The following is an 18,598-nucleotide window of genomic DNA, read 5'->3' as shown; positions in this document are numbered from 1 at the left end:
ACTGAAAAACTGTACCTCAAAATATGTGTTTGACTATACATGTCTCGACATACCTTGTCCACAGTCACCAGCATCAAAACCACAAGAAAGGACGTTGCATGCCTGATCACAGAATTTATCAGCCAGCCATGAATTTGCACAGCCTTGGTTACAGTAGGAGACTCCGGTTATTCCTGCACCGAATTGCCAGGGTGGGACATTCCCCGCCCCTCCAGCTGCTCCACCACCACCTCCATAACGGTTACCCACACTGTTGCCTTAAGAGGGGGATAAGTGGGGGGGACGACAAACAAACAATATAAATACATGCTTACTGCTACTTCAAAAAGACAGTGTGCATGCCAGGAAAATTGTTTTTGAGCTTTGCTTTCTAACATCTAAACCCAGCACAGTTCTTTATTCATGATTTCTTAATACGGGGTGCTAACACATGCAGTGACAGTGCCATTATTTTCAATGGAAGTGGCATGTGACTTGTGATTTCACAAGAAGTCAATAATTCCATTACTGCCTTCATAGGAACATAGGAAGCTGCCATATACTGAGTCAGACCACTGGTCCATCTAGCTCAGTATTGTCTACACAGACTGGCAGCGGCTTCTCCAAGGTTGCAGGCAGGAATCTCTCTCAGCCCTATCTTGGAGAAGCCAGGGAGGAAACTTGAAACCTTCTATGGTTCTCAGAGCAGCTCTATCACCTCACACTTCTAGTCTCCCATTCATATACAAGCAGGACAGACCCTGCTTAGCTAAGGGGACAAGTCAAGCTTGCTACCACAAGACCAGCTCTCCTTCCTGTGCAACATTGTTGCTGCATGTGTTAGAGTCCCACAGCGGTTCTGCAACACCCATGTTATGCTGTAGGACTTATAAGCCAATGTGTTTACTTGCAGCAAAATACAAACTTGCACCATATTTCAGACATAATGCCATATACTTTCCCCTTACATGAATAATCTCTGTGTGGGACAAGTGTCATCATATTATGAAGTCATTTCTTTTACTAAGGATATAGTAACATAAAAGGCAGCTGCAGCCACACAATGATGCTCAAAATTCTACTGTCTTGAGACAAGGACCAGAATGCCTTGAGAGAGTAACTGGCCTGTCTCTGAGTTCATAAATGTGAACCCTCATTTCTTTGGCTACACATATTTTGCAAGAACAAAGTACTAACATGAAGAATTATTCACACTTGCAAACTAATCCATCCCAAATATCTGAAATGCAAAAGGCCAATTTTCCAAACTTCTTACCAATGCAATCGCCTCCATCCCAATCACATGCAGAATTGTTACAGGCTTTATCACAATAGCCATCTTTAATCCATGATCCAGGACATCCCTCAGCACAGTTTGGCACTGGCCAAGTCAAATAAACCTGATAATGGAGACAAAAACACACTTCTGTTCTCATTCTAGGTTATTCGTGTTGTTTTTAAAGCATTTTCAAACATAGCTCTGCACAGCAAACTGTTTTTGCAGTATTAGGTACTAAATATATGTTAACCCAGATTTACATAAAGGACAAGCCATTTCTCATTTTCATCAGGCAATACAAAAGGTGAGAATTTCCCAACCTCTGAAAGTAAGGCAGAAAGCTTTAAAGTAACTGTCCTGATGTTTTTGTGGACCAGAAAGTGACTTCTGTTTTGATTCAGAGTTATTTTACAAAAACAAAGTGTCTTGGATTCACCTTAAATACAAACACATTTATTGTAGAACAGACGTTTGTGAACTATAGCTCATCAGATGCATGTACTGAATCCTCAGTTCAACAGGAAACAGTAAGATCCCCAAACATGTAATGAAAAGCAAGCACTAATATGATCCAGTGCAGTTCTATAATTGACAATATTTGCAATCTAAGACAAGACAAAACACAAGTGATTAGAAAACATATAAATAAACCAAGTACTTGCAAGTGGAGTAGCTTTGTACCTTACAAGAACATGGTTCTCTGAGAGAATTCTCCAGAGGTAATAGAGGTGGCTGTAAACATAATTGAGCTTTGGAGCATGTAGACTAGCATTACTTGTTGGACAATTCTCCGCCTCAGAAAGACCCACAGCGAAATGGAGGTCATCGGGTCACCATTGTGGATGTATGAGTTCATTTGTTTTGTTCTCATCACTCTCCCCACTATGGACTTTACCAACTCTCCAATGCCACATACCTAGTTTCATTGATATGTTTTCCAATCACTTACATTTTGTCTTGTCTTAGATTCCAAATATTGTCAATTATCAAACTACACTGTATCAAGTTAGTGCTTGCTTTTCATTACATTTTTGTTGGGGATCTTCTTTGTTGGTTTGATCTTGGAGATCCTAATACACATTATTTATCTTCTTAGTGTATCCTCAGTTGACAGGCATGCATGCATGCACGCGCATGCGCGCACACACACATTTTTAGGAGAGATACAAATGTAAACAGTGAGGTCATGAGATGCAAGAGGTATAGTATCTTACTATTCTATGTAAAGCTTAAATATATATAAGATAAGCACAGTAGAAATTGCTGATAATTCAATCTTTCTAACTTTGCTAAGCTAATATACTAATACATTTCTGTAACATGACAGGCAACTGATCTCTCAATTCAAGCCCTAACAAATAGCATCAAATCTCCTGATACATTCCAAGACTAGGAAGGTTTTGTTATCACCAATTACTGTTGTGAATTCTCATAGAAGTTATCTAAATAACTTTAAATACAGTGACTTCTAAGAATCAGAATGCAGTAGATTGTTAGGTTCTCTTCTCTCATTAGTCACCTCTTATAGACAGGTTGAGTGAGAAGGAAACTAACTGGACTTTTGAGGTACAGCTGTTGGTTAAGATTCCTAAATGCTATACACTGGACAATTTTGCAGTGACTTACCTTTTGACCTTTGGAGTGACTATAGAAGTCATCAGGCCATACATCTTTCCCAAACATCACATCATCATTTAGATAAATGAACTTCTGGGACAATCCTGCAATGCGGTGAATGTGGCTTTCAATGGCAGGGGAACTAAAGGTAGGCAAGTGACTCAAATTCTGAAATATATCCTAGAATGGTAACATTAAGGAAAATGCCAGGGTCAAATCCTATGGCAGATTTCAAAACCTGTTTCAAACATGATTTGGAGACCTTTTTGTTCCCCATATGCTGTGAAACTGTAGAACACAAAGCTTTACCTGTATGAATAAGCCTGAAAATAAATATACCTAACTAAGATCATATTTTTGGTTTTTTTAATGTGCTGCACACAGGCAGTAATTTAAGGGTCCTTGTTATCAATACCATTTAGGACATGATTCACTAGGTCAGAACCACGGCCTTTCTAACCAGTTATAAGATGTTGTAACAGTTCTTCCAGGGATACTTCCAACCCAGGCACTGCCTCAGTGCAGAGGATCCTCTAAACAGGGCTACACAGCTACAGCCCTCCAGTTGCTGTTGGACCCAGCAAACTGTGGCCAATAGTCAGGGATGTTGGGAGTTTAGTCCAACAGCAGCTGGAGGACATATTGGAGAGGGAAAAGATGAGAAGAAAGTAGGCCAGCCTGCAGGATCATTTGTGGTCTTCTAAAATATGGTTTGGTTGATGATCTGATCCAAGCCTTTGTCTCTCCAGTTAAGTCAAGAGACCGTATGAATCTAGTCTTCTGCCAATCCATGTTTCACAGGTAGCCGAGTGTCACATGTACCCTCCTATGTGAATACTGAATGAATTGAATGTGCTTGGAGCCAACTGGTCTATTTTCATTGTCCCTTAGAGTCCTTTCCCCAAAATGAATGTACGCAATATGCTGAGGGCACATATGGCCCTGTATTATTTCCTGCTTCCCATCCTAGTAGTGCTGTTTTGCTGCGGCCTCCCAACATATAGTATTATCAAGTACGAAACACACACTTGGTTTACCATTCACACATTACTGTGTACAGGCTATTTCCCATACATAGTAATGTGAATTCTGTCCAAGAAAGTTAATATACAAAGCACTCCATAACATAAGTGCAACAGCTAACAAGATTATAATATGTGCTAGGATTTTTTTTCTTAAATAGTTTAAGAAGAATTTTTAAAAACTATTTTCTAACAAATAAATGCCATGAGAATTGCTTTACATCAAATGATTAATTCAATTTGATAGGGATGATTAGACACAGATTTAGTTTAATTCCAAAGGCCTTGTGGGAAAATGCTTCACAATCTAGTATTCAGAACAGTGAACTGGATTAAAAAATAATAATAATATATAGGAAAAATATTACTGATGGATTCAAGCTATGTGAATAATGGAGTCAAAAGTATGGAGTGGGGAGAGGGGAGAGGTAGAACCTCGATATTAATAGAAGCAGATATATGAAATATCAAAAAATAAGAAAAACAAATATATATTTTCACAAATAGGCAAAAGTACATAGCTGCTGCTATGTATAAAATGTCTCCTCTAATTAAAAAGGTAGGTTTGCTTTTGCTCATGATGGGAGTGGACATTTCAGACTCTTTTTTTACCTGATGTGTTACTATAGTTATCCGAGGATTATCCAAATTGAGCCAGGAAGGAATCTGTCCATTAGTGACTATGAAAATGTGCCGGACCCACGGTGCATGCCTCTCTATTGATCGCAATGAGTACCGCAGCTCTTCGTTGTCCTCAAAACGGCTGGCTGAAATATCTTCATCCTGCTTAGACTATTGTAAAAACAGAGTGGCACATGCTACATTTATGAGCAGCAAAATAACCAAGCAGCCATCTATTATTAGTTACTATTATTCAGATGCTTTGAGAGACATCTTTCCCCCTTTAGGGATAACTTCAAGTAGGAAAAAGTGAAGGTGTTGTGCATTTGTTCAATGACAGTTACGAAGTGCAGAATGAACATCCATTTTGCTATCTTTGCGTGACTTCTCAACCTGTGTACTTGTATAGAGACAAAACATCACATTTCACAAATGAAGGTGTTGTGCATTTTTTTCCTTTCTAGAATAACAGTTCTAGAAAATTTGGGAAAACTCTAGAATAGCAGTTTAGTACTACTTGCACCAAATCACGGTAGTGTGCAATTCCTGGACAGATGTGGCTTAAGGCAACACCAATTTATTTAAAAAAAAATAAAAACACATTGGTAATTGAGAACTGTATCTGGTCCTTCTGAAAGACAGTGACTGAATACCAAAGCAACCTACTGATGGTGTGCTAGGAAGATGTGTCTGAGTTACAGGGCACTTCCCTAGATCTGCAGCATTGGGTGTGCAGCAGGGGGCAGCAAATTTTGAGAGTCTGCACTGCCTCTGGAAATCTGAGGGTTGCACAGCCCTCGGGGATATATTTGTGGGTGGCACAGGGCAGTTCCAGAAGCAATACAGATTGTCAAAAATTCACTTCTTGTTGTGCATGCAACTGCAAAGGTACTGAGAAAGTTCTCTCCAGATGCAGACAGTAGATATTGCTCCAGATGCTGTGCAGGCAGCTGCAGTGCTAACATGAAGTTGTCCATACCACAGACGTGTCTTGCTGACATACCGCTTGTAGGTTGCTTTTCATGTCAGCCAGAAAAAAGTGGGAGAGAATTTTTAGAAGCCAAAGAAAATATATAGCTGATATTTTGTTCGAGTACAATACCTAAGTGAATTGCTCTTTAATTCCTCTTCATCTAGACAGCTTATCCTGATTTCTAGTCATAGTCTTTGGTTGAGACCAAGCCACAAAATCTAGCAAATGATTAGACTTTAAGCAATAGATGCTACTGGTTCAAAATACTGTCTCGTGATAAAATGCGTGTGCCCATAGGAATGTTTATATATGCTGTGCCTGTGGTAGCCATCTGAGAGTCAGATTGCTTTACACAGTACAGAGTACAGATTCCAAATTGCTACCAATTTTCTATGTTTTGCTGTTAAATTTATTCTTTATCACTAATTTGTTAAAAGCATATGAAACTTTACCATCATTATATTTCCATACATAAGGGAATGTTGCCTACCTGGCTGATGGCACTGAGGTCCCATAATAAATATGAAGGATTGAGTGTTAGTTCTTTCCCTTCTATAGTCATGTTTTTCTTAGCTTGCTTGTTCAGCTCCTGGAAATCCTTAGGGTTATTCAGCTGCAAGAGAGCTACACTGGCTTCTGAATAAAGCTGCAACTGCATAGAGAAATAATATTTCAGTCCTGACATGTTATCTACAAATAAAAAGGTTTTTTCCCTAGTGCAAACTCCTTAGTTTCCCAATAGTCTCACCACAGCAGAGGAGAAGGATTGATTAGCAGAAATACATACAAAGTTGATGTTACAGTGATCTGTTAGTGAATTTTCTTCCTGAAGATAAGGATGCTGATATGTCCTACCCAGTGGCAAAGTTTTACTACATTGCTACCGTAGCAGAATCTGGAGTATATTGATGTAGGGTGAGTCTTGTGAGATTATTTGAATGTATCTTGCGATTTGTTCTTGCTATGTATTTATTTGTCTTGCTGGTCAATGGACCGAGTAAAGATGAATGATTGATTGATGTTATAGTGATCTTATTTGCACAATGTGAGAACAATCTCTGTACAGTGCACAAACATTACTCATATTATATTCAATGCATGTACAGCAGTATACACAATCTTTACATATTTGATGGTCCAGTTCTCATGGAGACTTCCAAAATAAGTGAATAGGAGATGACACAAAAATGCAAACATATGAGACATTGTACAAGTAACCTGTGAATAGCACTTTAATCATTAAAAAGGTGGATGAAAACCTGACAGACTGGGTGGACAGTTTTCAAAAGGAAGCTTGGAAATGAGCAGATCATGTATATAATCCAATTAAAAGACCAAACAATGCAGTCAAAACCAGAGTTTAAAGAGGCCCATTCAAATTAACACCACGATGCTTAAATCCTGTCCTTCATCAAGGAGCTCAGGGTGGCATACATGCATTATCACAACCACCCTGTGAGGCAGATTAGCCTGGAACAGAGAAACTGGCCTAAGGTCACCCAGTGAGCTTTATGGGTGAATAGGGATTTACTCCAAGTCTCTCCAGTTTGACACTTGAACCACTTCATCACACCACACTGGATTTCTTTACAAGAGGCAGCTTAATCCACCTCCTTTGCGGGAGGAAAGCTGGTCTTGCAGTGAGGTAAAGGTAAAGTGTGCTGTCAAATTGATTTCGACTCATGGCGCCCACAGAGCCCTGTGGTTTTCTTTGGTAGAATACAGGAAGGGTTTACCATTGCCTCTTCCCCCCGTGCAGTATGAGATGATTTCTTTCAGCATCTTCCTGTATCGCTGCTGCCCGATATAGTACCAGCAGGGATTCAAACCGGCAACCTTCTGCTTGTTAGTCAAGCCCCGCTGTGCCACTTAAGGTGACATGGTCTTGCAGGAGCAAGCGTGAATTGTCTCCTTTGCTAAGCAGAGTCCACCCTGGTTTGCATTTGGATGGGTGGCTACATGGGAGTGCTGTCTGCTGTAAGATATTACCCTTAGAGGATGAGGTCACAGCTCAGTGGCAGAGCATCTGCTTGCATGCAGAATGTCCCAGGTTCACTCCCTGGCATCTCCAGGTAGGGCTGGGAAACACTTATGTCTGAAACCTTGAAGAGCAGCTCCCAATCAGTGTCAACAATATTGAGCTAGATGGACCCATGGTCTGACTCTCTATAAGGCAGTATCCCATGTTCCTACTTCCCCAAGGAATGGCTGGTACCCATTCCCCTATGACAACCCTGCATTTTGGTAGGAAAATAGGTGAAACTGACCAGAGGACTTTGCTTCTAGTTAGTTTTGACAACCATCTATTTTTGATAGAAAGAGATAGCTGAAAATTCCTTACACTGCTTATTTGGTGACCATGAATTTGGGCCAATTTGCTGAAGGACTGGGGGGCGGGGTGGAAGCTTCATGGTCCCACTACACCCAGTCTCTCTAAGAGCATTTATACTGCATTTCATTTTAAGATACTATACTGTACTATATCCTGAAGTGAAGCTCTCAAAGAGTTGTTGGTTTAGCAACATGTTCACCAACACCACATTTTTAGGAAGGTTTAAAGAATAAACCGGACATCTAGAAACCTGAGCTACAACAAGGCTCCAGAGCTAATCCATTTGTGGTCTCCTCCGAGTCCTCAGCCAAGATTGCCGATCCACTGCTAAGGTCACTTGTTGCTGCGGAACCGTTTGATCTCCTGGCTATTTTTAATGCTTGCCACCAGTTATTCTAGATATCAGCTTTCATAATGGACAAAATAAAAAGAGATTTATGCCGGGCACTGCATCTAGCAGCAAACATGGCTTGCAAAGGGCAAGGGATTGGTTCTTTTCACTCTATGAAGGGGATTTAAATTTCAAATGGATTTATTGAGACTAATGGTAAGCAGGAAAAAAAATAAGAAGTTACGCATACCACATGGATCTGAAGGCGAGACCAAAAAACGTACTAATGTCTCTCCTCTCCATCGTCAAATCTCAAAGGACTGTAGTAACCCTCCAAGAGCTTGAGTAGCCCCTTTGCAATTAAAAGATGCAGAACCAGAGCCATGCTCAGAGGCATGGTCTTGTCACAAGGAAAAGAGAGAGAGACAGCTGCAACACCAATCAGCAGAACATGGGAGTGAGCAACTGCTCTCTGTACAAGTATCTGCAAGGCAGTGTTAACACCAGTTCACACTACTAGCACTGAGCAAATATTAAATAGCAACAGACAGAGCCAAACTCTTGTAATTAAGAATGATTGCATTATTTATCTACAAACACTAAGCTGAATGTTTGCATGCAAATATTTTCAGCACAAATATAGCACTGTTGGAGGGTATGAAATTCCCTATGGAACAGCCAACTACATTTTCCTGATTCTGTTTGTGGCTGTTCAGAGCCATTCTTGCTGGTCCCCAAGTGCCATTCCGCCCCCCCCTCCCCCCTCACGACTTCTTTATTATGTGATCCCAGCCAATTAGGGATTGCACTGCAAATATCATGACATCACAACATATGTAACCAATCAGATTTGACTGTGCGATGACATCAATAATGGCAAGCAAACCCCTCATACTGAGAATGGAAGAGAGATACTGGCACAATTGCCAAGGCAACTGGGCTGATTCTTCCTGTCTAGCACCAGTGACAGGACTTTGTTACTTGCCTTTTCAGAGAGCCTTTGTCCTTGCAGCTTGGATCAGATTGAAACCATCGAACAGGCTTTATTATTCTGTTTGCTCTATAAGGATATTCATGCAGCATTTATTACACCATTATTAGGTAAATTTCCAGGTTGGCAGAGCCATTTTTAGTTCTTTGTTACTTTCGGACTCTGAGCTTACAATTACAAACAGAATTGCTAGATACTGTGCTGCTGCTATTAATGCTTGTCGGCAATTGGTTAATAAGAAATTATCCTTGTCTTAACTTTTTCAGTCTTAGATATAAATGTATTTTAAGTTCTTTTAATCTTTCCTGTAATGTACAGTTCCTATTGTACTGGTCTGTGACTGTAACAATAAATGACGGTTGATGGACTTGCAAGTGTGTCATGAGTGGGAACATCAACCCCCTTGCCTAACCGATAATGATATGCTCCTCCCGCCAACCCCTACCTCCACACAACGAGCAAACAATTTCACTCCGTCCCAAAATCACTTAAACCAGGTGCTTTTCATGCCGGCCCAAGAGTTTGTGCATAGTGCCCCTCTACTCTGGCTCGGCACTTACTAAAACTGTTTAATGTTTCGCCATAATAAATGGCCAGACGGGATAGCTAACTCCAAGCCAAAAACTACTGCCCAGTAACCAGACTTATTAGTCACAACTCAGCGTCACTGAAACAAGTTAATCATGACAAGCCTAAGTCCCATTAATTTCAACAGGACTTAGTCATGACTAGCTTAGTCTGCATGCTGCCCATTACTTTTAAAGCTGACCTTTCCCCTCTCCTTTCAGATAACATTTGTCCAGTTTACCCAACCCAGAGCAAACGTAAACCCAGCTGTCACACTTGTGACATTTTAAGGCTGTTGATGGCTTGAACTCATGTGCTACCCGATAGCTCTACAGCTGACTCATGAGGTTTGTCATTAGAAAAATCTGATAAATCTCAGTCCTTCCAGAGCATCGTCTTCACAAACTGATGAAAGGGTGGCCTCAGTAGCTGTTGAAGCCTGAGGTAGAGTTATGGACAGCAGTGTGCAATCTCCAAAAATAATGCCGTGAAAATGCTACAGATTGCAAAGCTGCCATCAGCAACCCTCATATTTATTTCAGAGCACAACAATGTCACACTGTCCCTTCCAGAGTCTGTCATCCAATATATATTTATGTAATGATCAGTAGAAGTTTCCATTCCACCCAAGAAGACTGTGTTAAGGACACGAGATTACCATGGGCCACATCTTCCCCATTCCCACACCTAAGGGAGTGTTAAGTATTATAGAATTTCCTTAACTATAACCAAAGTCAGCCTTTTCCTCTTTCTTTCTTTCTTTCTTTCTTTCTTTCTTTCTTTCTTTCTTTCTTTCTCAACTGCTCCATATCTGTGCAAGCAAAATGCCTGCAGGGAAAGAGATGCACTCCCAAATGAACGCAAAATTAAACAAACAAATGTTGTCCATTTGTTCAAGTAAAGGAAGAGTTACAAAATTATGAGGATTATAAAAAAGCCATCCCCCGCCACTGCCATTTCCCCCGCCTGCCCACCCACCACTTTGCCACTGCCACAGTTTTCTTCCTGCTCAGCCTCCACCGTCTTCTTCTGCCCACCCCTGCCATTTTCTCTGCCCGGCCACCACCTTTCCTCCCTGCCAGGCCCCTGGCCCAGCTGCCACTGCTGCCATTTTCTTCCCTCCCACCCGTCCCCATCGCTATCCGGCAGCTACTTGCGAACTCTCACGGCAGCTGCCACACATGGGATTAGTAAGGAACATATATATATATATATATATATATATATATATATATATATATATATATATATATATACACACACACACACACACACACACACACCCCTCTAAGAGGAACATATATTTATATAGATAGGTTCCAAACCACTGTTCATAATCTATCTTCCACTCTTAATAGTGGAACTTTCATAGCCCAATCTTAAGCATGCTTACTCTATGAAGCTCACTGAGAGTGGCTGACATCCTAACCAAAAATGCATGTTAAGAGGGACCGTGGGGGTGCACCAGGACCCCTCACCCAACTCCCCCTGCATGTTTGCTGTTGTGCCAGAGTCCCCATAACTGTGAACACTGCCTGCATTCTGGAAGACTGGAAACATATCACTGACCTTCAGTGATGTGTTTCTGATTTGACAGAGTTCCAGACTATGAGCAGCGCTCTCCAGTATTAGAGTTCTGGCACAACGCGTGCACGCAGGAGGACCAGAGGAATTGCAGGACTCCCGGCCTGTCTTCTCAGTCCCTCCTAACACATGCATTTCATTAGTCAGGATGTCAGCCAGTATGTTCAGGTTGTCCTTCATGACACAACATGCAATAAACATAGGAAATTCACCACCTCACAATGGCAACTAACTTGGGTGGCTTTCAAAAAGGAATAGAACATCATGGGAGGACAGGGGTATAAAAATCATGGGAGGATAGGGGTAACTATTTAGCCACAGTCTATTTATGACTGTTCTCCCAATCATGAATAGAGTAGGAGACGCCCCCTACCCTAATTTGGGAACTGTGCGCACTCCTGTTTTCTGCTCCTCTGTGAGTTAAAAACAAGGTCAGACGGGGAGCAACCGATTGTCTGCAAGGCTCATATTTGGCCAGAGGGCTCCATCCTACCAGCAGCTCATTGATCCACCTCATGAAACAGCTGGGTACAGCTGCTGGGTAGGACTGAGTCCCCTGACCCAATGTGAGTCTTGCAGACTATCACTTTCTCCCCCGCCAAGCCTGTTTTTAACTCACACAAGAACAGAAACTGGGAGCACGCACAGATCCCAAACTAGGGTAGCAAGTATCTCCTACCCTATTCATCCACATGAGAACAGCCCTACTGTGACTAATAGGAACCACTATATACGGACACAATATAATTTTGAACCCCAGAGGCTGGGTACAGTCCACAGGCGATAGACATAATCTTCATGTTTTGCTTGCAAGCAGCTGGATGTTGCTAGAAACCGAATGCTGGATTAGACAGACCTTGATTTCATCTAGCAACCCTGGCCTTTTCTTCTTAAAGCAAGCTTTTTACTGTCAGTCTGAATAACTGACCTTGCTTATCTTTTTGCACAATCCAGATAGGGCCCTATACTAGTGAAATCTAGGTGGAATTTGCTTCACAGAACAAATATGTTTCTCTACAGCCATCCACCTCTTGCGAGAGTAGCTCCCCGCTCTTTCTTTATCTCCCAAATGACTCTGTCTTTAGCAGTATGAGCTCTGACTGACACAATATATGATCCACTAGAGAAAATTAGCAGCATACCTGCGATAATATGGGCCCAATTTTGCATTAACTTAATAAATACCCTTGACACACTTAGAAAGAGGTTGCCTTTATCCAGACCTTCTCAGTTCTCGTAGGCTGGATTCACAAATGGAAGGTCAAATTCCCTTACAGCGCTAGCCAATACAGAAGGCCAGTTCAGACAGGGTACTAAGGGCACAATATGTATATTGAAGAATGGCATACCACATTTTAAAATAAAGTCAAGTGAGATCTGCAACAAAATCTTGCATCACCCTAACCCTTCAGGACACTATAAGCTGTTAAAGGCTCAAGCAGGCCAATTCCCTCCCTCCGCCCACCCCACACCAGTGTTTTGGGGGTCATAACATATTACCCACCAAATGCTCCTGCATTGACTGTAGGCACTATTTGCATAGGGCTATAGTGTGTAGTGGTTTCCTGGGTTTTACATGGGCTAAAAACTGTGTGGGTCAGGTCATGCAAGTAAACCCTAAGCAAACTTTACTTCCAGCACATGAACATTTCATGAACCTGGAGGTAGGACTGGTGGACAATATTGAATCTATACTGGGGATAGGCTCTACATGCTTAAAATCCTGTCTGAACCATTCCCTTGAAAAAGAAATCCAGAAATAAATTACAGATAAGGATATTATAATGTTAAGTACTTTTTTAAAAAAAAATTTAATTTATATATTGCTTGTAATCAGGTCTTAAAGTGGTATATAGCTTATTAAAAATATTTATAAAAGTTAAAATCAATAGTTAAAACAGATAAATTAAAATTCTATGGTCTATAATTTATACATTCATTTCCAGAGTAATTTAGGTCCCTCAACACAAACAAATAAAAGAGATACCGCAAAGCCAACATTATTCTAAATGTAGAAAGAATAAAGTAAAAGGTAAAGTTGTGCCATCGAGTTGGTGTCGACTCTTGGCAGCCACAGAGCCCTGTGGTTGTCTTTGGTAGAATACAGGAGCAGTTTACCATTGCCATCTCCCACGCAGTATGAGATGATGCCTTTCAGCATCTTCCTATATCGCTGCTGCCTGATATAGGTGTTTCCCATACCAGCTGGGATTCAAACCAGCAACCTCTTGCTCCCTAGGCAAGTTACTTCCCCACTGCACCATTAGGTGGCGTAAAGAGAATACCACCTTCAAAATATATAAGACAATTGCCGATTCCTAATACAGCTTGCACGACATACTAGTATACTATATGCATAATTAAGAAACAACACACACATGTAATCCCCAGCGTTGTCTATAAATAAACACAACTACCCCAGGCTTCAGCTCTAGTGCTTTTAGGAAGAAATATCACAAGTTACTAGAATACAGTTATATACAGAAGTGAAACAAAGCATATGGTCCCCAGTATATTGTTCAGCTCCAATCTCTTATCACTCAGAAGCTTTACAGTGCAATCCTATATACTTGGGAGCAGCGTTCCCTCTAAGGCATGCACATGCACATGAGTTTTTTTATGTCCGCTCAATTAATTTTAGATCCCGCTCTGGTTGAATCAGGAAGGCCCCATTCTACTACTACAGATATTTATATACTGCTTTTCAACAAAAGTTCCCGAAGCAGTTTACACAGAGAAATAAGAATAAATACAGATGCCTCCCTGTCCCCAAAGGGCACAAAATCTAAACAGACAGACACCAACAACAGCCACGGGACGGATGCTGTGCTGGGGCTGGATAGGGCCAGTTGTTCTCCCCCTGCTCAATAATCACCACGTTTTAAAAGGTGCCCCTTTGCACAGTGAATCCTGAATGCACATGCGAGCACAGCATACTGCCTTGATACTGCCACCCAGAACAAAACTCATTCTGCACACAGATGAAAAACATTAGAGGGAACATTGCTTGGGAGTAAGTCCCACTGTGTTCAATGTGGCATACTCACAAGTAAGTGTGTTTACTAGGATTGTCGCCTAGTAGTCAGAATTCAGTCCCACTTAACCAAAAATCAAATATTTAACCATTTTTTAAAAAGTTTTTTAAAAAACCCAAAAGCCCCCTCCCCGTCTAGATGTTATAAATGTAACATTAAAAAGTTACACTACAGTCAGATCTGCATGTTTTTAATCACCATCATAGCTGAAAACAAAAGACAGACCCAACACCCATCCAGCCCAGCATCCTACATCACGCAGTGGCCAACCAGATGCAACTGGGAAACCCGCTAGTGCAGGAAAGAGGGTAGCTGCCCCAAACATTTGGGCAACGACTGGGTTTCCTGACTACAAGCTCTTTCAAATGCCATACGAATTCTAAAGATGTGCCATTCCTACAGTCTAACCTACGTGAGCAAAGACCTACATGAATAGCAAATCACAGATTTGAAATCCAGGCATCAAACTTTCAGGCTCCAAAAGGGCATACACTGAGAGTATTTATTTATAAGTCACCTTTGCAGAACCTTGGTTCCAGGCATTAACATGGATTTGACAAGAGTAGAGCAACACCTAGTGGCCAGTTGTGAATTCCTAGGGAAAGTTATCATTTTGTACTGCAGTGTGAAATAAGAGTATCCAATTCTACGTTTCAGATCAGAAGGAAGGGACTGACACTGCTTCCAGCCTCCTTCCTTTATTCCGCCCCGCCCCACGCAAAGGTATTTTAAAGAATACATTTTCTTCAGAACCACTGACATACCAAATGATGCAGATCTCACAATTTTATTTGTTAGCTGCCCCATAACTATTGTTATCTGAGCAGCTCACAGAGTAAAACAAGGAAACTTAATAAAAACATGCAATTAAACACACATTAAAATAAAAGAAAGCTACGATAAAATACAAACACATTTTAAAACCTTTAAAATCTAGTCTAATTTTAAAAAATCTAGTTATGATCCAATCCATTAAAACTCAAACAATTAAATGATTAATGACCAAATGAGACAATTTACCTATTAAACGAAATGCTACACCTCAAGCACACAGAGCGGAATCTGGGGGCTTGATTTTTCTAGAGGGGTGTGAGAGAGTGAGTGAGTAAGAGAGAGTGTGTGTGCGTGTGTGTGTGATTTGGACAGTTTCCAGGGGAAGGGGATGCTAAACCTTTGCCCACACAATGGTCCTGATCTGAACTAGCTCACCTCCCAATTCTCCCCAACAATCACTATTTTTCCTGGGGGAAAGTTCCCATTTACAATCATGGGAGCTGCGTGCAAACAGCAGCCATGGAAAGAGAGGGTGATCTGGAACGAAACCACAGTAGGGGCAAAGGATTAAAGCCTGCCTGCCTTTGCTGCAGTCCTGGTAGCAAGGACTTAGAGACAACTTAGCAAGGATAAAGGCTGGGTTCCAAAGCAATGTTCCATGTAACAGGGATTCTCAGATATTATTGACTACAACTCCCAGCATCCCCATCTGCAATAGCCTTTAGCAGAGGATTCTGGGAGTTGCAGTCAACACCTGGGAATCTCTATTACAGAGAACACTGTGCCTATAGTTCTGCACACTCCAAGGGGATTTGTGCTTGTGTTTCTCAGCTTTCCACACTTAATAAACAAGCCACTTCTGAAACAAGAGGAGATTTTCACAAGCAGCTTGTGCATCTGCTACTGAAAAGAAAAAAGGTAAAACATCCAGCTGGCCTCCCCAATCTCTTAGGCAGTAGCTCTCTGGATCCCAGCCATAGGAATGTACCAATCCTTTGGATATCTAGGGGAGTACTGATATGAAGAGCCACCTCATGGCGCAACGGGGAAGTAACTTGCCTAGGGAGGAAGAGGTTATTGGTTCAAATCCCCGCTGGTATGTTTCCCAGACTATGGGAAACACCTATATAACAGCAGCAATATAGGAAGATGCTGAAAGGCTGATATCATCTCATACTGCATGGCAGATGACAGTGGTAAACCCCTCCTGTATTCTACCAAAGACAACCACAGGGCTCTGTGGGCGCCAGGCGTCGACACTGACTCGACTGCGCAACAATTGATATGGAGACCAGCAAGAAACAAACAAGAAGTCAGCTAAATATAGGTATGTGGAGAAAGACTGAAAAACAAGTGATTTTTAGCAGAGAGCATACACTAGATTCGCTGCTAGATTTTGTTCCTGATCTCGGCGCAGTTGGTCCTGTTGCCTGGCCCTCAGCCACCTTTATTATATAGCACCACAGAACAAGAGGCTTTATCCTATAGAATAAGATCCCTGGCGTGCGTCCGTGTCTCGGACGAAGGATGGTGTCTGCGTCCGTGTCTCCCTCGGCTGTTCTGGGCATGCATGGTGCGCGTGCGCAGAAGAACCGAGGGAGACAAGGACGCAGGCGCCGGCCGCCATGTTGGCTAGTTGGTCAGCCCGGCCACAGGGAGGCCAGAGGCGGTGGCGGCGAGTGCGGCCCGGCCACGGGGAGGGCAGAGGCGGCGGCGGGCGGCACTCTTGGCGGCGGGGGTGGAACCGGCCCGGCCACGGCGAGGCCAGAGGCGGCGGTGGGTCCGGCCCGAGAAGAACAGAGGCGGCGGCGAGTCCGGCCCGGCTGCAGGGAGGGGGAAGACGGCAATGGTGGGTCCAGGAGGGGAAAGATGGTGGGGGCGGGTCCGGCCCGGCCGCAGGAAGGACAGAGGCGGCGGCGGCAGGTCCGGCCCGACCGCGGGGAGGGAAAAGACGGCGGCAGCGCGGGCGGCAAACACAGCAATGGGCATCAATTTTCGGGAGACTAGCACCCGTTATTTTAACAGGCTGAAAGATACTAGTATCTAGATAAAGCCTCAGGGGAAACACGATGGATGAAGGGGAGTGAAATGAAATGAAGGTGAGGTTAGCAGGGAAATAATATGAGAATTACATTTATATTGTACTTGAGTTTAGTTATAGTAGGGAATGGGGACCAATCTTACCTGCTTTATCTTGGAAGCAAGATTTTCTGGGAGTTTTGCTCGTAGCTGATTTGTTTCTTTAAATGTAGGGGGAAATCCCTTGAGGAAAACCAAGTCTTGCATTAACACTAGCCCAGGAACTTCTTTGTCTGTAGTCTGCAAGAAAAGCAATTGCACACATTGTTTTTGGTGGGTTGTGTGTATGTGTGTGTGTGTGTTTTTAAGAGGGCCTAGGAGCCTAAAATGTGTTGATGCTGAATATAAGCTCTATAGCATTGCACTGAGATTATTTAACAGCTTCACTTACAGGTGTCTCCACAGTTAGAAAGACATTACAGCAACATAATAAAGTTTTTAAAAAGAGGGTTTTTAAGAAGCTTCCATGGCTTCCTGGTAACATACCAAATAGCCTCTCCACACTGCTTGCCTGCTGGTCTCCTTTAACATTCCAGAAAGGGAGTCTTCAGCTGAAAGAGTTAAGAATGCAAATCACAGGCTGCCACTTTAAAACACCACAGAGTTTTACTGAAAACTTCTAATTCACTTATGCTTGCTACAACAGGGGTAGGCAACCTTGGCTTTCTAGCTGCTGTTGAACTACAACTCCCATCACCCCCAGATTATTGTGGCTGGGGATGATGGGAATTGTAGTTCAACAAGGTTGCTTACCTCTGTGCTGGGGCATTTTTTAAAAATGCTGCAGCAAAGAAGATACCTGGACCTGCTCCAACCACTGGAGTGACTTGCTGTTGATTTTAAGGCCACAAGCTTAGTTGATGAAAGAAGCAGGCCTGATATGAAAAGCCTGAACAGAGCACGATTCCTTATTCCATGCCACCAAAATCTCTCGCCAGCAGATCACAATTAGAAAGAGTACAGAATAATATTTTGTTTGGTATTCAGTATTAATTTATTGGTAAAAAACCACCTAATGGCGCAGCGGGGAAATGGCTTGACTACCAAACCAGAGGTTGACAGTTTAATCCCCGCTGGTATGTTTCCCAGACTATGGGAAACACCTATATCAGGCAGCAGTGATATAGGGAGATGCTGAAAGGCATCTCATACAGCAAATGACAGGTGTAATTACAGGAGGGGTTGGTAAACCTCTCCTGTATTCTACCAAGAAAACCACATGGTTCTGTGGTCACCAGGAGTTGACACCAACTCAAGGGCACACTTTGCCTTTAGCAAGTATAAATGACAATGAAGAGGTAATTTATTTGCCACCTCTGTATCCCTACTTGAATAGTGCACATGGAAGTATCTCATTGTGTTCTCATAACTACCCTGTGAGCAGGTTCAGATAATTATGCAAAGGATACCCAGT

The 18,598-nt window shown here is 42.2% G+C and overlaps 1 protein-coding gene across 3 annotated transcripts in view; it reads right to left on the bottom strand.

Moving 5' to 3' along the window:
- GNPTAB (N-acetylglucosamine-1-phosphate transferase subunits alpha and beta) overlaps positions 1–18,598 on the bottom strand; it is a 77,118-nt gene that overhangs the window by 19,146 nt on the left and 39,374 nt on the right. For all 3 annotated transcript variants that reach the window (XM_053254204.1, XM_053254203.1, XM_053254205.1), the window contains 7 exons: positions 17,671–17,735; positions 17,290–17,424; positions 5,982–6,143; positions 4,510–4,689; positions 2,885–3,055; positions 1,256–1,379; positions 54–257 (listed from right to left, as the gene is read on the bottom strand). In XM_053254204.1, the coding sequence (XP_053110179.1) occupies positions 54–257; positions 1,256–1,379; positions 2,885–3,055; positions 4,510–4,689; positions 5,982–6,143; positions 17,290–17,424; positions 17,671–17,735 (1,041 nt within the window). The remainder of the gene's footprint in view (positions 1–53; positions 258–1,255; positions 1,380–2,884; positions 3,056–4,509; positions 4,690–5,981; positions 6,144–17,289; positions 17,425–17,670; positions 17,736–18,598) is intronic.

Source organism: Hemicordylus capensis, chromosome 5, assembly GCF_027244095.1.
Source record: "Hemicordylus capensis ecotype Gifberg chromosome 5, rHemCap1.1.pri, whole genome shotgun sequence".
NCBI classification, from domain to species: Eukaryota; Metazoa; Chordata; class Lepidosauria; order Squamata; family Cordylidae; genus Hemicordylus; species Hemicordylus capensis.
The sequence above is the reverse complement of the archived record's forward strand: the minus strand, read 5'-3'. Positions and strand labels throughout refer to the sequence as shown.